General features: G+C 41.7%; 1 protein-coding gene across 1 annotated transcript; it reads left to right on the top strand.

Moving 5' to 3' along the window:
* The first annotated feature begins 2,311 nt into the window (after positions 1–2,311).
* LOC133993764 (pecanex-like protein 3) lies at positions 2,312–26,497 on the top strand. Its single transcript, XM_062432827.1, has 36 exons — positions 2,312–2,831; positions 3,624–4,107; positions 5,030–5,238; positions 5,336–5,441; positions 5,684–5,723; positions 5,854–5,949; positions 6,247–7,998; positions 11,487–11,616; positions 11,835–12,004; positions 12,414–12,471; positions 13,082–13,223; positions 13,358–13,515; positions 13,775–13,928; positions 14,431–14,463; positions 14,586–14,757; positions 14,982–15,092; positions 15,203–15,294; positions 15,385–15,494; positions 15,713–15,818; positions 15,928–16,020; positions 16,145–16,295; positions 16,952–17,096; positions 17,322–17,499; positions 17,668–17,776; positions 17,940–18,069; positions 18,181–18,239; positions 18,363–18,578; positions 19,144–19,397; positions 19,530–19,760; positions 20,274–20,377; positions 20,473–20,620; positions 20,731–20,961; positions 21,320–21,594; positions 21,680–21,849; positions 22,421–22,827; positions 23,269–26,497. Exons 2-36 carry the CDS (start codon positions 3,955–3,957, stop codon positions 23,419–23,421), a joined length of 6,846 nt encoding a protein of 2,281 aa, XP_062288811.1. The 5' UTR covers positions 2,312–2,831; positions 3,624–3,954; the 3' UTR covers positions 23,422–26,497.
* The last annotated feature ends 866 nt before the right edge of the window (positions 26,498–27,363 follow it).

A 27,363-nucleotide genomic window follows, 5' to 3' on the forward strand; every position in this document is an offset into this window, starting at 1 on the left:
CATAGGTTAATATGATTATAACACTTTATGTTAATTCATTCCCATGTGTAAAACAGTCAAAGGTGTATTTGTGCAGGTGGACATCTCATCTCATGGTGGCTCCATTGTTTTTTGTGATTCCTGAAACCTTCCATGACTTCTCCAAGGAACAGAGGAATGCAACCATTAAAGAAAGAAACATAAGGGGAGCAAATAAATAACCAGAAATCCAACAGACACAATGAACACAATAGAAACAATAATAATATCCTTAGACCTCAAACTTCTTTGGGGCTTGTGTGGAGTCAGTAATCTTTAGTTATAAGTAAGGACAAAGATAAACAGGTTGGAGCTTCATAACAAAATTTTACCAAATAAAGAAAAGGAGAGCTCATTGGTTGTTGGCACATATTTCTTTAAAACTGGCCACTGCTGGTGCCATTATATGAATATGTACTGATGTGTAGTATAAGATAAGATAAGATAAGATACATTTATTGATCCCACAGTCGGGAAAATTCATTGCTACAGCAGCTAAAAAAATAGTGATATAGAAAAAACAAACAAAAACAAATGTATACAACAATAAAATTAAAAACTAAATAAAAGGACCCGAAAATGCAATTATAACACACACATATATATACAACAATAAAATTATAAACTAAGAAAAAGGACCTTAAAGTGTAATTATAACATATACAACAATGAAATTAAAAACTAAAAAAAGGACCCTAAAGTGCAACTATAGTGCAGCATTGTACAGTCTGACTGCCGTTGGAATGAAGGACCTGCGGAAGCGCTCCTTCTTACACTTGGGGTGTATTAATCTTTCACTGAAGGAGCTGCTTAAGGCCTTCACAGTCAGATGCAGAGGGTGAGAGGTGTTGTCCATGATGGAGGAGAGTTTGGCCAAAACCGTCCTCTCTCCCACCACCTCTATGGGGTCCAGGGAGCAGCCACAGACTGAGCTGGCTCTTTTTATCAGTCTGTTGAGTCTGTTCTTGTCCCGCTCAGAACATCCCCCTACCCAACACACCACTGCATATGAGACAACTGATGCCACCACAGAGTCGAAGAAGGATCTCAGCAGTGGCCTGCACACACCAAACGATGCCAACCTCCTCAGCAGGTGTAAACGACACTGACCCTTCTTGTAAACAGAGTCAGTGTTGTCTGACCAGTCCAGATTACTGTTGAAGTGAACACCCAGGTACTTGTATGTCCTCACTCTCTCGATTTCAAGTCAATGGAAGTTCATTGGTGCAATTTTGGAGGGTTTTCGGTGGAAGTCAACCACCATCTCCCTTGTCTTGCTGGTGTTTACTTGTAGGTGGTTCTGCTCACACCAGTCGACAAAGTCCATGATGACCTTCCTGTACTCACAGTCGTTCCCCTCTGACACACATCCCACAATGGCAGTGTCATCGGAGAACTTCTGGAGATGACAACTGTCCGTGGAGTAACAGAAGTCTGCAGGATGAAGAGGAAAGGGTAGAGTACTGTACCCTGATGGGCCCCTGTGCTGCAGACCACCGCATCAGACACGCAGTCCTGCAACCTCACATACTGGGGTCTGTCTGTGAGGTAGTCAAGGGTTATTATAGTTAATGAAAACTAAGACTAAAACTTTTGTTAAAAAATACAATGAACAATGCAAAACGAATTACAATGAAACAGAATTGCAGATCAAATCAGCTTTGTTTTTGTTGTTTTTTCCTTTTCTGGTTTTTCCACAACTTCATTCTGGCTATTAATGCACACAATTTAAAATGTTGATTATGATTTCGCTCCATGTGATAATTACTGAGCTCTGCTGTGGGTTTAGCATTGTTAATGGTTAATGAATAAAATAATAAAATGGCTTTGCACAATATGGTACCTTTAATAAACAATGACTTGATAAACCATATTTGGTGTCATGCATTCTTTCATCCTTTTCAGCTTCTACAAATCAAGGCCTTCCTCCTAGTTCCTAAAAAACTGAAAACTATTCAATTCCTCAAAATAAAAATAAAACTCAAACTACTAAATCACTTAAACTAAACTATAATAAAAACAAATGAAAATTTCAAAACTATAATGACCCTGGAACGTATGCATTTATTGTTATATTTATTTATTGTCTTGAAGTGCTTTGCTCTTGTCATTCTTTAAAATTGTCTTTCTGTAAAAAAAAATATATATATATATATATATTTTGATATTTTTTAAATTAAAACAAATCCCCTCCCCGTGACGTCATTACACATGACCAATCAGAGCCATGGGAATCTCTCTCTCTCCTTTGATCGCTCTGTGCGTGCGTGCATGCGTGCGTGTGTGTCAACTAGTTGTTAGCTAGTGCTAGCTACTCAGCTAGCTAGCTTAATGGTTGAAACATTTCTAACACAGTTTATGCCAAGACACAGCTGTCGTTCACCATGAGAGAAGACCTACGCTCCAACTACATGCCTGTCAACCTTTAATGCCAAAGAAGATGAGGGACTTTCAGGAAACAACGATAAGTTAGCCAACGCCAAACGAAAAGTCAGGCTACAGCTACAGTTTTTTACGCTAGCATCCTGAGAAGGAAAAGCTCTGAGATTTTTTTTTGCAAGGACTGGATGCGGAAGGAGGATATGAGTCAAGCTGGACAGCTAAAGCTAATTGTAAGCTGTGCTGGGATCCAAAATGTGAGAAACATTTCACTGTGAGAGCAATTACCAAATGTATCAAGCTAAACGAAGCTAACATGAAGTAATGACGAGCAGCGGCTGGGCTAACTTGTTGTTGTAGGCTGAACACTCACCCAGCTATCGACAGAGACATCACCCGGGCTGAAGTGCTGATATGAGGCCTAGCAGGAGCCGGTAACCAGCGTTAATCAATCTAATCATGTTAGCGTTTGTCAAGCCACAGTGCTGGACTTTCCTCCAGCAATCGATTATGTATTCATACACACCGAGTTGATTGAAGGCGTTGATGGTGGCTGATCTGCTTTTAGCGATCATAACAAATACATGGTGATCGTTAGCAAGTCTAAACTGTGTGTTAGCTTGCTAATGTCAATCAGAAAACTAAATCTATAGCTGGGACAACACTGGCTTGGACATTAAAATAGGGAGTTTAAATCTCTGTCATCCTGTTTTAAATGTATTATCAACTATTTTTTGTAGCTTTCCCGTTTCTTTTGATTGTTTGTAAGAAAACACCTACTGACACACGTTACTCTCATTTTATTTAATCATTTTTGTCAGTGTCAGTTTTGCTTTAAGTAAAAAACAAACCATAAACAACAGCTTAAAATGTACATTTTACAAGCTAGTTCCAAATTATTGTGGTGAACAAACGTAAATGTTATTATGAGTGATCCATATCAAATGATCAAGTTTAATGGTGACTCAGTACCAAAAAAAAGCCCTGATTTTTCTTGTGATCTTTTGCTGATTAAGTTCGTGATTAGATATAAATCAAAAGGAAACTGTGTAGCTTTATGGTTATCATGTTGAATTGAAGGAAGTCAAAGTAGGAAGACACATATGCAATTTTCACTGTAATTTCATCAGTTGGTTTAATTGTACAGCGTAATATTTTCCCACTCAATGGGATGTTGATTTGTAGCTTTGAATAAGGAAACAAACCAGTTTTGATCTTTCTTACAGATGAATGTTTTTTCATACGTTCTGTGGGTTACCAATGTGCCAAAAAGTCATTCACCTGATTACCCAACAAGGATTAGGCTAGAGTGTGGCATCGTCTGTGCACGGAGGGAGCACATACTGGCACAAGAATATGCAAGGACTGTTGACCTCAACTGAAGTATACATATCCAAGACACAGAACAATTGTCCTTGATGAAACAGTCTTGGTTAACCTGCCATCCCCAATGGAAGTGCCATCATAGACACAAGACACTGTGGCTCGAACTGCACAGTCTTTTGAGCTACAGCCTTGGAGGATCCGTTTCGGCATTGGGTTGAACCTGAAGCGGAGATGGGTTCCCAAGCTCTTCAAATATTACGGCAGGGTGTGTGGGCTTCACTCACAGGAGGGTGGTATGTGGACCCACATCAGAGCACGTTCTCCAACTGCTTCCACCTCTACCTTTGGATATTTCTCCTGGCCTTCCCCTTTCTGCTGTACATGGTAAGCAAATTTTCACGGCAAGCTAACTGCCGGTTTATCCAAAGTGTATTTGTACCATAACTACTTTTTTTTAGCAGACATGACAGCTGAACAAGGACATTTACACAATATACGACTGATACATGGTCTCATGTAAACTGTATTATATATTAGACATACGTTTAAAAATAAACACTTTTTGTAATATTGTTTCAATCACAAAATACCATGCACCATTTAAAGGAAAGTTTTTTTTGTTTTGTTTTGAACTTTTTTTTAATATCATTCATATGAGTTATCGCAAAATTTAGTCATTATCATTACTTACATCTGTGTGGCAGCAATACAAGTGCTCAGACAGCCAAACTGGTTTTAAACAAATCCCAAGCTTAACCCAGTCATTATTTTGAAGTGAAAATGAAAGAAAATGCATCATAATGTTAGATATTCACTGTAAAACTGATCATATATGAATCAGAAAGTCTACAAAATCTCAAGAACGTTCTCAACTCAGTGTGTATAACACCTTTAACATTTGCCTTCTTATTCATTTGCAAATTAGTGGTTAAATGAGATTGGGAAACTGTAGGAACGACCAAATCTTCATAAATAAGACAATTTTAATAACAGAAGTTGCCTTTTACAATGTATAAGCACTTATACTAAATGTTTGAATGTCAAAACACAATAACTGCCCATTTTCTATCATTTCTACTCTCTTTGGTAAGAAACTACTTGACTATAAGCTTCCCTGTTGATATGAACAATGAGAAGTTTCTTTGATTATGAAATGTAAATACCAAGCACTATGTTTAATATATTGTTGATGTGTATTTTGAGGATTTAGAATGTGTTACATGTCAAATAATACCTGGCCCTCATTCCTTGATTTGGTCTCATTTCCATATTTAGTCATAATTGCTGTCGTTTCACTCTGTTTTAGGCTCTTCCTCCTAGCTTGGTGGTCGCAGGCGTGTACTCCGCCGTGGTGGCTGTCTTTTTCACAGCCATTAAAGTGGTGAACTATCGGCTTCATGCTATGTTCGACCTTGGGGAGATTGTAGAGAAGAAGCAGGCCTCACTCACAGCTGATGCCCCAAGGACAGAAGAAGGAGATGACTGTTTAGGTGCCCATGATGGGAATCAGCACAGGTAAGAGGAAGTTTTATTTGACAAAAAGTTATGAAATCATGATGCTGTGAGATTCTGACTTCTTTTAAATTGTTCTGTATGTGTAACTTCCTCACAGGGATAGCCATGTTGGTGTAGAGATGACTGTGTTTCGGAAGGTCAACTCAACACCCCCGGTGCGCTGTAGCTCCCAGCACTCTCTGTTTGGACTGAACCAGGTGTCGGTGAGGATTACCATACTTTATAGTAGCTTGTAGCCCTCTCGTTCTTCTCCCTCCATCATCACAGCAATTCTTGGTGTTAGAAAATGTTTAATTTTGACCTTTATCAAAAAAAACAAACATTTTTGTCTGTCGGGCAAAAGTTTTCATTAGATCCTGATCTTGTCTACTATACAGTATATTGCAATGGTTTAATCATTATAATGCGCTAACTGTGTCTTTTGTGTGTTTTCTTAATACTCCAGGAGTTCTTGCCTCAGCTTGAGGATACAGGGGGAGCTAAGGGTAAGTCTGTACAGTTTCTTTTATGAACTCTGTCCTTGCACAAATTACTCATGAGCCTGATCATAGTATGTGTAGTCCTTGTTATGTGTGTACTGCTGCTTTTTGACTCTCTTATTTTCTTTTACCTCAGATATCAAGGAGCTAATGCGGGAACAAGGAAGCAATAATGTGATTGTTACTTCAGCTCATCGTGATATCCTACGCCAGAGTTCCCAGGACACTATTAGTAAGTCTGCTACAATTCAGAGACCAGAAACAAGCATCATCATATTCTCTGAACACTGTCTAATCCTGTTGAAAACAAGTCACACTCAGGAGCCTTGGCTACAAGCATATGAGTACTGTGCACATTTTATTGTAAGCATGGATCTTAATCCTGCCCATTGTGACTAAGGGTATTGCATGTGTCCAAATATATAATACAATATTTAAAAAACACTTTAGTCTAGAGAAGCTGTCTCTGTATAACATCCAGTGCACATAAGTGTATTTCAATCTGATTCTGGTATGTTTTACTGTACAGGAACTCCTGGTATGGTCCAGTCCTGCATTGCTGCTGCTCTAGGAGGCGATTTCCCAGGTCTAATGGGAGTATCTGTAATGTCTGCTGGGTTTGGGGAACCTGGAGACTGCTTGTCTATACCCCCTTCACCCTCCAGCCAGGAAGATGGGGGAGAGAAAGAGCAGTTGCACGAAGTCAAGGAGCTACCACAACAGCTGTCTCAAAAAAGTCCTGAGGACAATGGGCTTAGGGCTTATTCTCCGCTTGGCCCCTCTGCTGAGTCTGAGAGCTTGGGGGATACTCCTCTTAGCCCCCTTATTAAGAGCAGCTTAAGCGAAGAGCTGAGTGAAAATCTCCTAGGATTGGGCCTTGACCCTGTTGCGTTTGCACCTGGGACTGAACACCCAGGCAGCCGCAGCGGGGTAGCACTAGCTGCTGGATCCACGGACAGCTGTTTCAGTGCAGGTGGAGGCACCACAGACCGTGAGACGCTGAGCACAGTCAGTAGCTACCGCAGCGAAAAAACAGATTCCACTCAGCTGGAAAGTCCTTCATTCAGCCATCCTCGGCCCGCAGATGGACAGGCGTATGCCTCAGCACCCGCTGTGGGCTCTAACATCCATGAGCCCACAGAGGATCCAGCAGGACAAGGTGGCAGTGATACTGACAACCTGTCAGACAGTGTGCTACTGCGCTCCCCTTCCAAAGAGTTCTCGCTCTGCCAGGGGCTAGACAGGACACTTGTTGAAGGAGAGGATTTACCCTCTGTACCCTGTGAGATTGCACTGCCCCCTCCTTTTCACAACTCTTCCCCTTCAAGTAGTGGCCACTCAGAGGTTTGTGACTTAGACAGAAATGTCCCAATTCCTCCTCTACCCCCACCTCGGCAAGCCAATTCAGTGCCCTCAGGGCTGGCCCTGGGTCTAGTGTGTTCTGAGCCTGCTTTGCCCATATCCTCTACCCCCTTCTTACTGTCTGATCAGCCTGCTCTGCAAGCCCAGCAGGTTGTGCGCCCTAAAGACTTGAAGCTACTGCGGGCCAGTGGCAGCAGTGTGGGGCACAGGCCAGGCCGAAGGAAAGCCCCAAGGAGGCGAGCTGGAGCAGGAAGCAGTAGTTTTGACTGTGGCTCTTACAGGCGTCACCACAATCATAGACAGCACAGAGATTACATCCCAGTGCGTAACCGACTTGGCGCCAAGGCTTACAGTGAAAGTCTGTTTGAGGACTCCAGTGATGAGGATGACGGCAGTGACATGAGCGCTGGCTCTAGCCTGGGCTCTCAGCACCGATACAGCTCAGATGATGATGATGACGACGACGATGATGACTCAAGTTCCTCTACCTCCTGCTACTCCCCAGACCTCGCCAACACTGGCATTACATCCCCACTCCCCCCTGCTGCTCAACTGCCCACTCCAAGGGAAGGGGATTTACCTGAAACTGCTGGCCCCTCGCATTCCCGTACTGCTCAGCGCTCTTCTAGCACAGCTAGTGCTAAGACTCATGCAAGAGTGCTAAGTATGGATGGAGCAGGTGGAGGCCAGAGCAACACGACAGCTCTGCCTTCTACTCTGCTTACGATGCCCTCCACTTCCACCCCTGCACCTCGCACTCTCACCATCTCTAAGTCTGATCTGGAGGCTCGCACTATTCACAATGATAGCTTTCCAGGAACTCATCATCATCGGCTGGATTCTCTTGGGGGCTCTTGGACAGGCAACCAGATGGGCTGGAGGGCTGGAGAGCTGGCTGAAGAGGGAGCTGTGGGAGGAGGTGAGTTGGTTTAACACAATATGTGGTATATATTGTATATTGTATATATGTTCCAGGATGTGTGTTTTCAGGATAAACCCCTCTAGTTTTTGGCTGGATCGGCCACGGATCAGCCCTCTAACTGCATATGAACAACAGCATTAAAACACAAGTCTTGCAGGTAAAACATGTGACTCATGTAACTGTTAAATCAGTTCAGAGTGGGGCGATTGCTTTATAGGTGCGCTTGATTTGACTGTAACTGCGGTGACTGGGCAGACATGAGCCTCCTGAATTTGAAGGACACAGGAAAAAGGCATAAAGGAGAGCGCACAATTAAAGCAGCCCTAATAACAATCACTCTGACAAAGCTGTCAATACAAAGCGAAAAATGAGAGACGTTTGCAGAGTGAAATAGATGAGAGCGGAGTGGAGTTCACAGATAATTAGAATAGTTATAATTAGAATTAATATAAGTTCTCTTTCAAATCAAACATCATAAGATATGTGATATGTGAAAATATTGTTCTTGCATCTGCATTTAACCATGTACACTTTACACACAAAGTACATTTTACTAGCAAATATTACTGGGACCACTACAGAAAATTGCACATAAACAGTTCACATTATCGACACTACCACTGACTATTCCTGTAACATTGACCGTACACAGTCCAGACATGTACAAGGATTAGACCTAGTCTTGTTGGGGCAGGTTAAGGCTTCCTGTGGTGGAAGAGTTACAATATGTTTGTAGGTTTGTTGGTTTGTTTTCAATATGTTTTTGCGTATTCTGCTAATTAAAGAAAGCATTCAGCCTGAGGAGTCCTGGGGCAATGCTCAGTAGGAGATTTTTTTTTCTGGCTTTGGCATTGAGTTAAGCGCTTTCTGAAGCTTTCTAGTATTTCATTTGCCAGAAGGTTTGAAGCAAAGTTGTGAGGCATCCACACATTCTGGCTGACACTGTTAACTTGAAATAATTTATTAACCATAATAGAATATTTGCTGGTAATTAATTTTTTTGTCTACAAACAAGTTAATACTAAAGAAAGTATGTCTGTTACTGTATTATGAGTACCCAAAAAGGTTTCACAATACTCACTCAAGCTTTTAGATGAGCACTGTATGAACTGCGCTTTATGTTTCCATTGTACCTTTGAACGTCATCACGATTGTGGAAAAATGATTCATATTACTCGTGATAACGGACAAAGTTAAATTGAAATATAGTAGAAGACAAATTGGAAAAAACAAGTTAAAGTTTCAAAATGTGACAGGTTTATAAAAGTTTAAATTTGACACGTATCAAGAGGTGGCATATAAAGAAAGTAAACATTTAGGACAGGTATAAACTTCCTACATTGACATTACTTCTTTAAAAACTATTTTATTTACTGTGATTTACCGTCACAACTGCTTCTAAGTTGGTCTGAGTCATGAATATGAAAGTAAACATCTCACTGACTAACCTAATTTCAGCACTAACGTTGAAGTTTACAAACCATTAAATAAACTGAAAGTCGATTTCAAGATAAGGAAACGGAATTGCATTGCTACTTCACATATTAGTCATAGACTCTACCCCAAGCTTGCATTGCTCTGGGTGACATTTCCTTTGATATATAATTAGACCACACAGGCCTGCGTGCCTCTAGAAAGCAGTGATCAAAGGAAAGCATCGTGAAGGAAGTAGTTTAAGAATGAAATTCATGAACTGTGAGCTCTTGCGAGTGTTGCCTCAAAGTAAACCAGTACATCAACATGTGCTTAAAGAGTTGGTACATGAATTCAGTTGCTCAAATATGCAGTAGCTCTGTTTTAAAAATAAGCCAAAATCCAGAGCAAGGAAAATATATAATTGTAAAAAACTGAAAATGAAACAAAAGAGACAAAAATAAATTTACAGTCGAATTCAGGATTGTAAATTGTCATGAAAATTTGTTTCACAGCGTTGGGTATCAGATTACAGAGACTTGGACCTGGACCGGGGGGCAGTCAACTTTGTCCGCTAATCTAAAATGTGCTCATGTTCATGCAAAGATAAAGCAGTGATTTGTAAGAAATGAACTAAATCTTTAGATAATTGCATTCATAAATAAACATGCAGCCAGTGCAAAGTTATAATTGTAGTTTTCTTTGGAGGCCAGTAAGCAGTGAGAAACTAAAGTCAATAAAGGATGAAATGGGGCCCTGATTGAATTTGTTGTGATCCAGGGTTTATTTAGCAGATAGAAACAAGATTAAACAACACTCAAGACTTTTTCTCCCTCAAATTTCAATCCAGTAAATCAAATCAAATGAAACCTAATCAAGTTACTTTTTGCCTAAACTGAACTATTTTCAAATTGTGTGTTCAAAAGTGTATATATTGCAGGATTTTCTTCAGGGGTTTTTTAGTGGTGCTTCTAGTGTTACTACTAGTGTTACTACAGGTGCATTACAGATACATGCTGTCGACAGTGTCATCATAGACACGCACAGTACGGTGCCGGTGCGTGTGTTTGTATTTCTGTACACTGAGGTGAAATAAAAGTACACATAAATTATGTAAATAAAATAACTATTAATATTTACTTACAGCACATACATAAATGTATTTACTATTATATATGAGCTATTTACAATACAAAGAAGCACATACACACTACACTGGAACCCAGGAAGAATATCTGTTGCTTTGGTAATAGTTCTTGATTTTCCTCGGTTTCCTGAAAAACATGGTACAGAGTTCCTGGAAGGGACGTTTTCACAGGGAAACACAATAGAAACACACTACAGATGGTGCTGTCTCCATTATAGCACCACAGAAGCACAAATGTATTAAATGTTCAACTTACAAGGTCAGTGTTGTTGTTGATTAATCCATCTGCACTGATGCAAGTTTTAAATGCAACACATTGTAGGATGATGATCTATCTGGCAGCAGTAGGGGAAACACTGTATTGATGGTCTCCCATAGTTCGTCAGACAAATTAAAAATTCCCAATGTTGACGTCAGAAGAAGTGAATTTATTTCATGAAACATAATATTAAGCTTCTCGTGGTTCACCGCATCCACTAACCAATTTCCTGGGGTAAAACCTGAATGTATTAATTAAAATCTTTTGCTGTTGTGCCTTTGGTTTAGCTATTCACTAACACAGCTTATTCTTTTACAGTTGACCATCATCATTAATGTGTCATTAAGCCATATTGTTGCTACTCAGTGGAGGCTGCCATGCATGGAAAAATGAAACACAGTGTGATGAGTAGTTCAGCTTTATTCAGTTTGGGACAATGAATTGCACACTGTACGAGAATAAATGAGTAATCCACGTTTTGTTTTTTGTTTTTGTCAATGTCACATTTTAAATGCAGATATTACAAACGCAAAATTAAAATCCAGTATTGCCTAGAATAATGTGAGGCATTGTTTCCCGTTTGTAATGCAAATGGTGCCTAGTATCATATAATATGACACTGTAACGTAAACCGTTGCATTGATGTAACGGATAACCCTTTTCCAGTCATGGCTTCAGAGGATGGAGGCAAACACGACTCCGTCAGCAGTGTTAAGAGGACCCAGGCCATCCGCAGGAGACACAATGCTGGGAGCAACCCTACACCGCCCCCGTCCACCATGGGATCCCCTCCCAGGTCAGTCCGCTAAACTAACATACCTTTTTTTCCCCAAAAAATGTCTACCACGTGTGCAGTAGTCCAAGTAGTTTACTGTAGGACTGACTGTCTTACGGTGGATGTTACCATATAATTCATATATTCAGCAGCTTTTGGGGAAATCAATAATAAAGCATTAATTAAGTTAAAACCGCTGATATGACATTTTAAAGCTGATGTGTGATTTGTTCCTGTAGCCTCCAGGACCTCCAGCGGGTTCGGACCTCCTCCCACTCGCGGACCCGCACGCTTCCCTCAGCCTTGCAGTTTGCCTCCTCACTCCTACTGCCCCGCAGCGGTATCCACGAGGCCTCCACCTTTGACGACACATCAGAGGGGGCAGTGCACTATTTCTATGATGAGAGTGGTGAGTCAGTGTCTTTAAAGGAGTAGTTCAACATTTAGAAAAGATCGATACAACCCTCATGTCTTATCAGTTAAATATGAAGAGGGGTTGGTTATCTTAGCTTACCTTTAAGTGTGGAAGCAGGGTGAAGAGCTGGTGATATCTAAAGATGATGCCAAAACAGGGTAATTGAAATGTTTTGCATGCTTTACATACATGATACTGTATGTCCTTTAAAAATAGGCTTTTACTAGGAGTAGATAAATAAATATATAGCACCTGTCTAAATCAGAAGTCACCAAGTAACTCACCATGATTAGCAGATAAAATGCATAAAAAATATCACCTGGAGCTACAGATGTCTGCAGATTATTGCAGATAATCCCTGTTGAAATGTATTTCATTTCAGTTGTTTTCTGTTGTGTAACAGGAGTGAAAAGGTCCTACACATTTGGACCTGCTGGAGGTGGTTATGAGGACCCAGTTCAGTAAGTTACAAAGCTTTTATCACCAGGTTGTAATGATGTGCGGACACAGTTATATCAGCGGGCATCGCAGTTGATCCGTGGATCGGGTAGGCCTGGTCACAAAAATAAACATTCTGATTATCAACAGATGGATTGTGGGTTAGTAAAATAATACATTATTATTAACGAGGAACATATTAATAATAATATTAGTATTAGTAGACTAAGAACAACACTTGCATGAGGCCGTCCACTTTTGTTGTTCTGCTTGTTTCTTCTTTCTCTTCAAATGAAACGCAGCAATACGATAACATTTCTGCAAGGCTCAGTTTTTCCCAAACACACTACAACACCAAAATAAATGTTTATTTTAAAACCAGCGTTCCTCAGTGTAATATGTTACCATTTCATCAGGCCTGCATATATCCCATGGAGAAATAATGGTAGAGTGTGATCAGGTTTGTTCAGGTGGGTGGTGGGTGGATGATTCATGCTTGGATGCGTAGATGATTTGAATGACATCAGAGGTGATCCGTGCATCACTACCATGATGCCTTTTTTCCAACACTATTAGAGATCATTTTGTGTTTAAGGCATGGCTGATAGCTGTGATGAAATTTCACACTTGCAGGGAAAGGGAGAGACAGTCCCAGTCCTCAAGCTTCACCTCCACTGAGGTCCAGGAAGGGGCACCAGTCCTGTCAGTGCTCCAGCCCAGACCTGTGGCCTTACAGGGTATGCAGGTGCGCAGTGTGCCTCTGGAAATGCCTGAGGTTAGCAGTCTTTGATGTTTCATGCTGCAGATGCTCATTTAAATATGTCAGCATTCTCTCTATGTCAGAGAAAATACACTTTTCTTATTGTTTCTCCTTCTTAACTGATCATTTATTTCTCGCATGGTCTCCAGTTTGATCTGGATCATGAGTCTCTACAAGAGTCCCAGGAAAACACACTGATGATTGAGGAGAAGGCTAAACCCAAACAGTACTATCGCTTTTGGGTGCTGCCTGGGAAGTGGCTGAGGGTTCGATATGATCGATTGGCTCTTCTGGCCTTATTGGACAGGTAAGCCAGACTGTTGGAGTTGTGGAAGGATAATACCTATTTGGTAAAGTAAAGGAAAGCATTTTGCAATCGATTATCGCTAATATGTAATGAATTATGTACATGACTGCATTTGAGTCATCATTTAATCCCATTTTGCCCTTTTGGTTCTTTCTGTTCTGTATTATTTAAAGATTTAAAACAATTGTAATTACATTCCTTCTTACTCAGAAAAAAACAAAATTGTCCAAATGTTGATTTTTCTCCTCTCTGTTCTCAGAAACCGCCGTGTGGGAGAAAACGTGTTTGCTGTGGTGCTGGCCAGTCTGGTGGCCTTCCTGGGGTTCCTACTGCTACTCCAGGGCTTTTTCAGGGACATCTGGGTCTTCCAGTTCTGCCTGGTCATTGCTAGCTGCCAGTACTCCCTACTGAAGGTACCTTCTCTCTGGATTTCATTAAACATTGAATCCAGTTTTTGTCATTGAAAAAGCCATTGAAGTTTGTTCACACAAGGTGGCTGCATCCTTAGAAATGTTGACAAAAAAAGAGAACAGCTCTGTCAGTTTGTGCAAGTGTACTTTGAAAAGAAAGCAAGAAGGGAGAAAGGGAAGGGGGGTATGGGCCTTTATCACAGCACAGTCTCAGTCAAGACTATAGATTTAGCCACGTTTTTAATCTGCAGATCTCTTTACAACAGCCATGTGGGAAATCAGGACATGAAAACGCTCAAACTGCACAACATCCAACCAGTTTTTCTGTATTGCCAGAATTGCATCTGATTCTCTAAAATAAATTTTATATAATGTACACCAAATAAAATACAGGATAAACATCAAATGATCTTATGTATCCCATGTGAAATGTAAACCGCTGTTCCTGCCTTCTTTTTATTTATTTCAATCTGTGAAACCTAAATCCCCTGCCTCTTTGTTTCAGAGTGTACAACCAGATGCAGCCTCTCCCATGCATGTGAGTACTGTGTTCACCTTCATGTGCTAAGATGTATTCAGAGTGCCAAGTAAAATTAGCCACTTCACCCTTTGATTGGAGTTTGCTCTAGTATGAGTGTCTCCTTCTCTTTTACCTAACAGGGTCATAACTGGATCATTGTGTACAGTCGGCCGGTTTACTTCTGCCTGTGCTGTGTGATGATCTGGATCTTTGACTTGTCTGGGCGCTCTGGCAGCCTGCAGCCATTCTCCCTCTATGGCGTCACCTTCTTCTCTGCACACTTCCTGCTCTGTGTCAGGGATATGCTTGTCGGTCAGTCTTTGTTCATGACTGTTTAATATTTGTGTGTGTGTGTGTGTGTGTGTGTGTGTGTGTGTGTGTGTGTGTGTGTGTGTGTGTGTGTGTGTGTGTGTGTGTGTGTGTGTGTGTGTGTGTGTGTGTGTGTGTGTGTGTGTGTGTGTGTGTGTGTGTGTTTTATTTCCACCAACTTTACTTATTGTCTTTTTTTCCCCCTCTCTCTCTCTTTTGTCCAACAGTGTTTGCCTTGTGTTTCCCGGTCATTTTCCTGTTTGGGTTGCTACCTCAGGTCAATACCTTTGTGATGTGTCTGCTGGAGCAGATCGACATGCACATTTTTGGTGGAACTGGTAAGTATCATGTCAACACAGGAAATTAGGGAAGTGTTACAGCATCTGAAAACTGTCTGTTTAGAAACTTGTGTTTAGCTTCCTCCTGATCTGTGCGTCTTTCTCCTCAGCCACTACCAGCCCCCTCTCATCTCTGTTCAGCCTCATACGCAGCATGTTGGTGGCTGCTCTGCTGTATGGATTTTGCCTCGGTGCTATCATCGTAAGCGGAGCAGAGATGCTGACAGAACATTAAAGTAGTTGTGGTTTGGTGTTTCTGGTTCAGGAATTAATTCAGTTTTATTTGCTGTAGGCACCGTGGGGGGATGCCCATGTGCCAGTACTGTTCTCTGTGTTTTGCGGCCTACTCCTGGCCTTATCCTACCACCTCAGCCGCCAAAGCAGCGATCCCACCATCCTTTGGTCAGTATATTTTTTTCGCATTGTCAATAATGGCCTGAGATGTCAAGGCCCAAAAAGTCAGTGAGCACACCTGAAGAAGCTACCAGCCCCAACATGAAGTGCATTATACATATTTGTAATACATGGTGTCAAACCAACTTGTTTCATTTTTTTTTTTCTACTTCTGAACTTTTTAAAGTTTTTTTTACACCTATATGTTTTTTTACCACTTTTATCAGGTCACTGGTGAGGTCTAAATTATTCCCAGAGCTGGAGAACCGAACACCAGAAGAACCCCCTGTGGAGATCAAGGACCCTCTTCCTGAGAAGCTGCGTAACTCTGTGGTAAAGATCACTGCTCACTCGCCTCCAGTTTCACACTCAGGACAGTTTCATGCTTAATTTCATAGTGTCATTAATTTTAAAGACTTGTCCTTGTGCCTTCTCTTTGTAGAAAGAGATTCTTCATTCAGACCTCGTCATGTGTCCCCTCATGGCTGTGATTACCTTTGCCATCAGTGCCAGCACAGTTTTCATCGCTCTTCAAGTTAGTTTGAGTAGAGTTTATGATCCTGTTCTAACACATTTCTCAAAAAAGGTTTTTGTGACAAATATCCACAGATTTTTCATGCTCATTTTCCTCTTTTTTTCTTTTTTCTCTTGACCCACAGCCTGCACTTAGCTTTGTTTTGTACATCCTGGCCGGAGTTGTAGGCTTTATTACACACTATCTCCTGCCTCAGCTCCGCAAACAGCTGCCGTGGTTCTGCCTGGCTCACCCTGTGCTGCGTTCCAGAGAGTACAGTCAGTTTGAGGTCCGAGGTGAGTGTCTGATTGCTGTTTTATTTTCGCTCAGATACACAGAAACATAGCATGTGGAAGTAGCTGAAAAGTATAAGAAGAAAACCTAAGACATGAACAACTGGAACAGTTTCCCCTCTGGAAAAATCTGTTTGAATTAAATGAAAAACATCTAACCTCACACATCTCCAAGGGAGCTTTACGGAGTGCAACAGCACCAAACTGCAATTATGTTTTAAACAAACAGCTTGACATTTTTTGATTATTATTAATAGACGAATAATCGACAAATGAACACTAATATTTATATAGCTGAATTAAGACTAAAAGAGCTAGAGATTTTTTTGTTTTTTTTAAGGGGTTTTTGTGTGAATAGCCACACACCACCAATGTCATACTGCAGCCTGCCTTCCCTGCACATCCTCCCTCCAGGCATTATTTGTCTTCTTGAAAAGATCCAACAGCTAGGGATGTCAGAAATAGAGCACCACTGTATGAATATCTTTTTAAAGTTTTTTTAGTTTTTGTTTGTTTGTTTTTTCAGTTTAAATAATTTTCCGCCAGATTTAATTCACAGCTGCAGAAAGCTTCGGGTGGAACATGGGGGGGGGGTTGAGTTTGTGCTGTAGATTTCCTCAACAAGTGTGCAAGATTGTTTTGCTCTTTGTTTGCCGCAGATGCTGCTCAGCTGATGTGGTTTGAGAAGCTGTATGCATGGCTGCAGTGTGTGGAGAAATATTTCATCTACCCGGCTGTAGTGCTTAACTCCCTGACGACGGAGGCTCGAGCTGTTGGCCAGAATCATAAAGAGCTGGACATCTAGTAAGCCTTTCCTAACTCTTTCACATTCACACATGACACTGTTATCTGTGTATGCTCCCTGGGGGAATATGTGCTGTTAGCTGTGTGTTCACTTTTTGTCCCCACTTCAACCCATAGACCAGCCAGTCTGTACAGCAGTCTGTGTGGTTTTGGAGATCTTATGTCATTCTTAACTCAATATGTGTCACTGATTTCCTCTCTCCGTGTCCTTCTCAACCCTTACAGCAGCCGAGCTCTCTTCATCTCCGTAGCAGGCATGAAGCTGCTACGTTCATCCTTCGGTGCGCCGTCGCAGCAGTACGTCACACTGTGCTTCACCACACTCTTCTTCCACTTCGACTACCCGCACTTCTCCGAGACCTTCCTCATCGACTACTACTTCATGTCCATTCTCTTCAGCAAGGTTCAGACACACACATCATATCATCTGACCAGAGTTTTGATTACAAATAATATTAATTAGTTTAATTTGATGCTACTTTAATGGCAGTTTCTTGTGCACAGCGTATGTTAATCATGGTTGTATCAACAGTATTGTGTACAGTTGGTGAAGTGTGCTTTGAATCCCCAGATGTGGGACCTGCTGTACAAGCTGCGCTTTGTGTTGACTTACATCGCCCCGTGGCAGATCACCTGGGGCTCAGCCTTCCACGCCTTTGCTCAGCCCTTTGCTGTGCCACGTATCCTTCACTTTGTTTGATTTTGAGACAATATTTATGTGTCAGCACCTAGCTTACAGTATAATACAACAACACCTCAATCTGTAGATTCAAACATCTGGCACAGTGTTATAAGGATTAAAGACATTTCATCAGTTGATGTCCTTAACTCATGTCACTTCAGACTCTGCTGTGCTTTTTGTCCAGGCCATCTTTTCTGCTATCTTTTCCACCCCTCTCAATCCTGTCCTAGGCAGTGCTGTGTTCGTCACCTCGTATACCAGACCAGTTAAATTCTGGGAGAGAGACTACAAGTATGTTTTTGATCAAATTCTCTGTGAAAAGTAAAACGACATCTTAAAGTCCATAATACAGTATGCATATACAGTATATTCAGTTCTAATGATAGTTCGTCATATTTACAGCACCAAGCGGGTCGATCATTCCAACACCAGACTGGCCACCCAGTTAGACCGCAACCCAGGTGCGCCACAGCATTCCCTCACCACCTGATTATCAACTTTGTTAATTTGTATTCAATTGTGTTCTGAAGCTATGGTGATGATGATGGTGGCGGCGGCGGCGGCGGCATTGTTTTTCCTCACAGGTGCTGATGACAACAATCTGAACTCGATTTTCTACGAGCACCTGACGCGCTCTCTGCAGCACAGCCTGTGTGGAGACCTGCTGCTCGGCCGCTGGGGCAACTACACCACGGGCGACTGCTTCATCCTCGCCTCAGACTACCTCAACGCTCTGGTGCACATCATCGAGATTGGCAACGGACTGGTCACCTTTCAACTGAGGGGTCTGGAGTTCAGAGGTCAGCAGCAAGGGATGATCATGTTTGAAGCTTGTGGAAAGAGCTCAGATTCAGTTGGTTACCTGCTGGTTTGAACATATCAATTAGGTACCTTTGAAGTGTTCACAGAATAGCAGTTATGTGCAGAAATCAGCCTGTTGCAGCTCAGCTGATGGTATTCATGTAAAAAGAAGCTCAACCTGCACACCTGCAACTGCTCTGAAATTGCTGCCATTCATTTTATTTATTGTATTATAACATTTTCATTTCTTCTAGCACCAATTCCAGGTTTGTAAGGTTGTTGATGATGACTAAGAAAGATAAATATTGTTTGTCAATCTCTGGAGAGTTTTTCACTTTATAATCTGAATTTAAAATAAGTTATTTTAATGTGTATGCACACACTGTCTTAAACAGCGCATGTTTATTCTTGTAGTCTTGTATTTAGTCCTGTAAATTCAGATGAATAAGTGTATAAATATATATCAATTGTTTATTTAACCTGCCCTAATGTGTCACAAATTGATGGTTTATATACTAGAGTCTTATTCATGTAACTGATCTTCATCTTCTTCCATCTGTCCAGGCACCTACTGTCAGCAGAGGGAGGTAGAGGCCATCACAGAGGGCGTGGAGGAGGATGAGGGCTGCTGCTGCTGTGAACCCGGTCACCTGCCACACATGTTGTCATTCAACGCTGCCTTTGGACAGCGCTGGCTGGCATGGGAGGTGGCCGCCACCAAGTATGTACTAGAGGGCTACAGCATCAGCGACAACAATGCAGCCTCCATGTTGCAAGTGTTCGACCTTCGTAAGATTCTCATCACATATTATGTCAAGGTACATGTCTTTTTTTTTTTTCTTTCTTTTCTTACCAGTCACAGTTGCAGTCTGAACTTTGTTTTTGTTTTTAAACTTCCAGTAGCTTGATGGAATTAATAATTTAGATCATGTGTTTGTTCCCTTGAACAGAGCATCATCTTCTATGTCAGTCGGTCTCCTAAGTTGGAAGAGTGGCTCTCCAATGAGACGATTCAGGAGGCTCTGCGACCTTGTCTCGGGCCTAACTATGTAGACGGCGACCCCACCTTCAACCTAAACATTGATGAGGATTATGACCACAGGGCCTCTGGCATCACCCCCTCCTCATTCTGCTTGGTTTACCTGGACTGGATTCAGTATTGCAACAGCAGGCGTCAAAAGGTCAGAATATGACTATTTGTTGTCTTTTTCCCGTTTACTGGCTACTCATATTTTGACCTGGGATGAGCTGTAAACAACATAGCTTAGCCTCATTGGTTCAAAAAAGACGTGCACACATTACTCTGCAAATCAAGAAATTAGTGTTAACATTTTGAAATTGAATTCTAAAAATTGAGACATGGGGGATAAGAGATTAGAGATACCCGCCGAAATTATTTATCAGTGATGCATTTTTCTACGTCTGCTGCTGATATTTGACAGAAAAAGGCATCTCATTTTGTCCTGTTATATTTTCCCTTTTCAGCCCTACTGAAAACTAATATGACACCTAGTACCATTTTCATTCTTTGTGCTTAGTTTGTCTTTAGTATGAACAAAATTAAAGAAAATCCTACAAGAAATGACAACTATGTTACACTGGTTATGTAAAAGACAAACTTTTGAACAATGACAATCCATATTTTAAATCTTAAATCATTCATCTGAACTTCTCCATCTGTCTTTGTGTTGTAGCCTGTGACCAGTGAGAGAGATTCTCCACTTGTCAGTCTGTGTTTTGGGTTGTGTATCCTGGGAAGAAGAGCTCTGGGCACAGCCTCTCACAGCATGTCTGCAAGGTACGGTCTCTAACTGCGACTGAAACACCCCATTACTACCCGTGTATGTGTGCCAGCAAGATGCAAGAGCTGACACCATGTGTTTTTTTTGACAGCTTGGAGCCATTCCTCTACGGCCTCCATGCACTCTTCAAGGGAGACTTTCGCATCACATCTCCAAGGGACGAGTGGGTGTTTGCAGATATGGAGCTGTTGAATCGTGTTGTGGCACCAGGAGTGCGGATGTCCCTGAAATTGCATCAGGTAGCATTTTTCAGAGCAGACTGTAAAGAAGACAAAAATAGCCTGGAGGTTTGAATGATTACCGTTAATGTCACTGAACTGACTAACCCTGTAATGTGCGTTTTCTCCAGGATCACTTCACATCTCCAGACGAGTATGAAGATCCTATGGTTCTTTATGACGCCATCACTGCCAACGAGGAGAAGATGTTGATATCGCACGAGGGTGACCCTGTGTGGCGCAGCGCTATTCTAGCAAACATGCCTTCACTGCTGGCACTGAGGCACATCATGGACGATGGCAGCGACGAATACAAGATCATCATGCTTAACAAGAGGTTCCTCAGCTTCCGAGTCATCAAGGTAACATTTATTCCTGTTTTACTACTTTGTATCTTGACTCTTGTTTGTTTTCTGTTAATTCTTGAATTGTTTTATTGGTCATTGCTCTATTCTCCATGTTTTCCTGTCTCAGTGATTTGTATTATCAAAAGAAAAGATGTTTCACTTCAGAGAAGTCTTGAAAACAGAAGTAGTTTGAATGTGCTTTCCTGCAGCACACTGCTGAACTGTGTGTGTGTGTGTGTGTGTGTGTGTGTGTGTGTGTGTGTGTGTGTGTGTGTGTGTGTGTGTGTGTGTGTGTGTGTGTGTGTGTGTGTGTGTGTGTGTGTGTGTGTGTGTGTGTGTGTGTGTGTGTGTGTGTGTGTGTTTCCCCCTGCAGGTGAACAGAGAGTGTGTGCGTGGGCTGTGGGCGGGGCAACAGCAGGAGCTGGTCTTCCTGCGCAATCGCAACCCAGAGCGTGGCAGCATCCAAAACGCCAAACAGGCCCTAAGAAATATGATAAACTCCTCGTGCGACCAGCCCATCGGCTACCCCATCTACGTGTCCCCCCTCACCACCTCATACGCTGGGGGGCACAGCCAGCTCCGGTCTGTGTGGGGAGGACCTGTCAGCCCGCACAACATTTACACCTGGCTCATCAGCAGCTGGGACAGGTATGTGGTCTAAACTTCAGGTGACACACAACTGTTGTAGGGTCACAAACAGAGACGTGAGCGTGACGCTACTTTATCTGTGCAGGTTACAGAAGGGCTGTGGCGCCGGTTGTAACAGCGGAGGAAACATTGAGGACTCGGACTGTGGAGGCGGCTCCACATCCATCTCTACCAACCCTGCCGTTCACACCACTCAGAGTACACCAGCCTCCAGCCTTCCCCAGCCACACATCACCACTGTCCAGCCCTCCATGGGTAAGATGGAAGACCATCCTCTGCTTCCCTCAGCCTGCCTGAACTTTATGAATAGAGATTTGTTTTTTTTGTTTGTCTGCTGTCTGACATTCAGCTCTCAGTCTGTGTTAAACGAGTAGCTTCTTTCGTTGAGCATTAGCATTAGCATGAGCCTCAGATAGCTAAAATGCACATCTGCCAAAAAAACATCTCAGTGGAATTTTCACAACTTTATTCTTCAGAGACTTTATTTTCTTCCTTGGGCAACAGGCAGGTGTGTTTGTTTTATAAGTAGTGTGCCCCCTTATGGGCGGTCACTAAATACACCTGTAACCCAATCTTATTAAAGCGTAAGACACTCCCCCTAGTGGCACAAAAGCATACTGCTGTTACACCACATGTCCCTTGTTTTTTGCATTACTGGTTAATATACTCTTAATTAGTTAAATTATTAATCCCTAATATATATATATATCCCTATATCTTTTTATACTTGGTGACTTGCTTTACTTTACCTGTGCACCTATGTGTTGTGACATAGAATTTATTACGGTGAAATTGAATATATGAAATGGCTTTTTGTGTATTTCAGGCACAGACAACCCCGTAGGTCCTACCCAGAACTGGCCCCACCACCCCCAACCTCTCCCATTAACTCTGCTTAGCCAATCAGAGGGGAGGATGGAGGCAGGGCTGCTCTCATCCCTACAGCGCACATCCTCCATCCAGGGGCTGCTGGGCCAGCAACTGTCCAGCTCCCAGCTCTCCTTCAGCAGCTCTGTGGCTCCGCCTGCTCTGCCCGGCCCAGAGCGCTTCTGCCCAGCGAGCCTCCTGGAGAACTCGGGGCACAGAGCAAGCCAGCGGGCTGGCGTCGGCCAGGGCAGCAGCCTCCACTATGAGAGCCACTTTGGCAAGTGGAGTTTTTCAAGCAGGAAGGGCTTTAACGGACCAGCTGCAGCAGAGGGGGAGGGAGGAACAGTACAGACCATACGCACACAGGTGAGGAAGATGCACTCACTCACACTTGCACACACTTTTGGGGTTGACACTTCTGTGGGACGACCATCAGTTAAAATTTAGCTCACATATGGTCTGTAAATTGTTCAAAACACATTTTTCCTTTTGATCAAGAAATGTTTTTCTGTGTTATTAATACAATAATAATACCATTTGAATGCTTCTGAGTATAAGTTAGGGATGGACAATAATCAGCATCATCAGTCTTAAGTCTTGTTCACCTACTGACCTGAATTAACAATGGCTTGTTTTGTGCGCTTTTATTTGTTAATACTGCGTGTGGTGTTCTGTTTTACATCATGTTGTTTTGTTGACTGTTGACATAAAATATTTTAAATACGTCGTTCTGACAGAGTTGTGCTTTGCATTGACAGTACTGATTTTTGGGATTTTAAAAAACAAAACCTGCCTTATCTTGTACAGCCTACTCCTCCCACTCCCCTACAAGAGGCCAGTCTGACACAAGATCCTCTAGGAGCCACTCAGACGTTGGATCCGACCTTGCTGAATGCAGGGGACCCCCCCATCCCCCGAGAGGAATCCACAGAGCTGCCTTTACTTGAGCACCTGCGCTGAGTCTACACCGGGAGACCCCCGAGTGACTTTCTCTGCAGTGAAAGCACACCGCGGTTGAGTCTGGGTGGAGCCTGGCCCGTCCAGACCGGATTCATTCCAGCCTTCGAGACTCATTCCATCAACCCTTGTTTTGTCAACTCGAAGTGACGCGACTTGTAAATCCTCTGACGGAAAATTCAACCGTACTGATATTTTACTGCAATACTAAATAGATTCAGTTATGTATCATGTCACTCCTCCTTCTCAGCCAAAAGAGTTCAACATCTGATCGCATGCTGAGCTGATGCACGTCACATCATGAACTGGTTTATTCCAAAGTCTGCTTTCATCATGACTCAGATATACTCATTCTTAATGTGTTTTTTTTTTCTCTGACATAGGCACTCGGTGTCTCTATGGACAACCTTTTGGTTGTAACAGTAGTGACAGGCCAGAAAGGCCAGTGCAATTATAAGGGATATTTTGCTTGAGGATTGTTTATTTTTCTATACTGGAGAATGGAGTATCGCCTCTAACTTTCTCTCACTTGACATCTGCAGCAGCAGGGTTTTTGTTTTGTTTTTTTTGTTTTTTTGCATAACCAATAAGAAAACAGATCCTACAGTATATTGCTGTATGTGCAGGTGAAGGATTTGTGGATACCACGATAAGCCTTGTTTTGTTTTTCCCCTTTTTACCATCCTTACCAGACCTACAAACGCGTGTCAAACAATAGTACATATTGACCAGTTTCAGCGCTCTCCACTTCCTCTCCCCTGCACATGAAACATATTCAACAAGAATAAAAAAAAAAAAAACACACACACACATCCCACCATGATGTCATCTTCATCCTCTGACCTAACTCCTACAGAGGTGCCTCACAACATCAACACTCAACAGTTCTGTCTACTGGCAAGTTTCAGGGAAAAAAACAAACTCCCTTCCATCCCAGCCAACATGTGGTGCTTTTACCGCTAGTTTACAGTCCATTTAGGCCTGGACGCAAGTCCTGAATCTGACTGCGGGATGACTTTGGACGGAGCTGGCGCCCATGGATCAGTATCAAGCGGAGGGTGATTCCAATCTGTGAAAATTGTGTTGAACACAAAACTACAAACTGGGAGTGTTTATAAATTTAAAGCCTTTTCTGTTCTGATGAGAGGAATGTCCTTTTTTGTTTTTATTTTTCTTTACTTGAAGAGTTCCTCTGTGTTTAAGGAGCTTGTTTTCTTTGGATGGCCGATCAATAACGCCCTCTCAGATCAGATCCAGTCAGCTCATGACTTTCTCAATAGCAGGAACCCAGGCTGCTTTGTCCGGGGAGCTCTGTTTTCTTTGCCTGCAGTACGGCCCCTCCCGTTACTATACTACTGCTTCTGCATCTCCTGCTACTACTAATATACCCACTACTACTGCTGTTCCTCCAACAGTTAAATCCAGCGTTTTAGTTGGAAAGAATCAAAGCTGAATAAATACTGAAAGAAAAGGTGGAATATTTATTTGATGAATATTGTCTTACAGATATCTTTAACGGGGTTTGTTTATATGATGTGCTGATATATCAAATTGGCAATCTGCCTTTTGTCAACTGTGTTCCCCTCCCCGTCACCCCCACCCCAGCCTGCCCCTCCTCCCCTCTCCCCTCTCAATTTTCTTTGGTGTCATCACATTTGTATCATCTCACCAATACCTGTCTTTTTTTTCCTTTAAAAAAAAAAAAGTGTATAACTGGAAGTACTCCTGAGAAGTCACTTAAAGTTGGTTTCTTTCCCACTCTTGCACTCATTGTGTTCCACCACTGTGAAAAGCAAATTTAAAAACACTGATTGAGTTTTAAAAGGGTTAAAATAGAACATGAAATGCTGGCAGTCTGACCAAATTCGGTCCCCAGGTCTTGTTTGTTTGGTTTTTTTTTATTAATCTGAAATAACTTTGTGCCATAGTGGTCATTGTTCGACCAGAAAACTTCCTCTTAATGCTAGTTTTCTCAAAAAATCATCTCTGACATGGCATTTCCTCTGTAGGAAACTTGAAAAGCAGCCAGCATTCTCGTTGTCTTTAACGGGAAAGAAATTGACTTGCCGTCTTCAGCGGGAAGAATTTTTATTGTTCAAAGGGAGAAAACTGAAAGGGGGGATTGAAAATAAGTTGTAAAACTGTCACAATTAGGAGTACAGGGTCCCACTGACGTTACTAAAGACGCCTCCTTTGACATTATTTTATTCTTTCTGGGTTAAAACATATTCTGCACACTGCATGCTGGTAAAGCCACATATTTCTTAAATCACTCTCTTTGCAGCGTTATTTTTTCTCCCCCGCTTTCAGTTCCTTCAACATCTGAACAAGGGACACAAACATACAGTACACAGCCAGCTTTTTGGGGTTTTTCTTTTCTTTTTTTACAAATCTGTTGAGCAGCCCTGAGACTTCTGTCAGTCTCGGCTGTGAAGAAGCTACGACAGGTGAAAAGTGCATCTGTAACCCTCTCGAAACACTTTAGTTACTCCCTCGACTCAGGAAAAACAGAGACTTTCTGATCAGTGCTGTTTTCTGTTTTTCTTTTTTCTCCTCATTCATCTTTTATCCAAAGCAACAGGGACTCATGTTAATTTTTTAATTTTATTTTTACTTTGCTGGGAGTGAGGAAAGCACAAGTTAATGGACAGACCTGGGTGTCAATAAAAAGGGATTTCTTAATCTCTGAAATTATGTACAGCATGTTTCGTATATAAATATATATTTAAAATATAAATCTATTTTATTATTATTGGATTTTTTTGGGTTCTTTTACATTAAAGACACTATGTTGAGGTTTAGGGGGGGGACTCTTGTGTTTACCCATTGGAGGGGAGAGCTGACTGGAGAGGCACTCTTCACATTGAAATGTGCAGTTTAGGAAGAATCAATTAATACTTCTTTTGCACAGATGTATCATACACCATCCCACTTTGTTATTGTTTTATTATTTTAGTTATTTTTGGAAGGGGGGGGGGTCTTTTATTTAAGAACTTTAAGTCAATGTTCAATGTTCTGTACAGTTTTTTATGTGATTTTTTTTTCTTCCTATTTAAATTAAAGGTTTTTGTGTCTTTGTTTGCAATTAACCGCAATTAGTAATTTAATTTCTCTTCCCCTTGTCCTGTTGGTTGGTTGATTTTGACCCCTTAAAAGTCATGATGTCAAACAACCTACAGTAGTGCTAAAGTGCTGCATTTTCTTAGTAATAGTCTGTTGTGTGCTGCTAAACAAGAGGGAAAAAGCTGGTTAAAGGCCAGAAAATGAACTTGCTGTTTAGCAAACAGTTAGCCCTCTTGAAGGACAAGTTCACTGTTTATGAAGTCTGTCTTAAAACAATAGTTACAGACCCACATGAACATGGAAATAGGTTTTTCTTATTATAATCATTCCTCTTGTTCATATTGACCGTTGATCTCTTCATAGTGCACTTATGTTAGGAAATGTGGGACAAAATCCACAGCAAGCCTGCTTCTGTGCAAAAGTTTATTTAAAAGTTTATGTGAAGCTAATATGAAGCTTCAGCTGTCCAAATGAGTCAAATCATTAGATATCTTTTAACATTAGTCTTTTTAGCGCCAAAGTCCCTCTTTGTGTTACTATACTTCCACCACAGCTCAACAGGGAAACACAAAGAGGGAATTTGATGTTAAAAAGACTGCAACTCTGGCAGATATCCACTTGATATGACTAACTCAGACTGCTGAAGCCTCGGATAAGGTTCAGATTAAATTTTAAACACTGGATTTTGACCTCCATCACTTACGTTGAAAGCAGATTTGAAGGGGATCTTTAACAACCTGTATGAACAAGAGGAATAATTATAGTGAGGACAACCTTGTTCAGTGTTCATATGGACACTTGACTGTTGTTTTAAAGCAGACTTGAAGAATTGTGAACCTGTCCTTTAACCTCTGACTCAGTTTACAGCAGCTTTTATGAAGC

The sequence above is a fragment of the Scomber scombrus genome, chromosome 14 (genome assembly GCF_963691925.1).
Source record: "Scomber scombrus chromosome 14, fScoSco1.1, whole genome shotgun sequence".
Lineage (NCBI taxonomy): Eukaryota > Metazoa > Chordata > Actinopteri > Scombriformes > Scombridae > Scomber > Scomber scombrus.

Coding starts and splice junctions, on each gene's coding strand:
- LOC133993764 (XM_062432827.1), top strand. CDS start 3,955: ATGGGTTCCCAAGCTCTTCAAATATTACGGCAGGGTGTGTGGGCTTCA. Junction 19,398..19,529: donor TCATCACATATTATGTCAAG/GTACATGTCTTT, acceptor TCCCTTGAACAG/AGCATCATCTTCTATGTCAG. Junction 20,621..20,730: donor TGTCCCTGAAATTGCATCAG/GTAGCATTTTTC, acceptor CGTTTTCTCCAG/GATCACTTCACATCTCCAGA.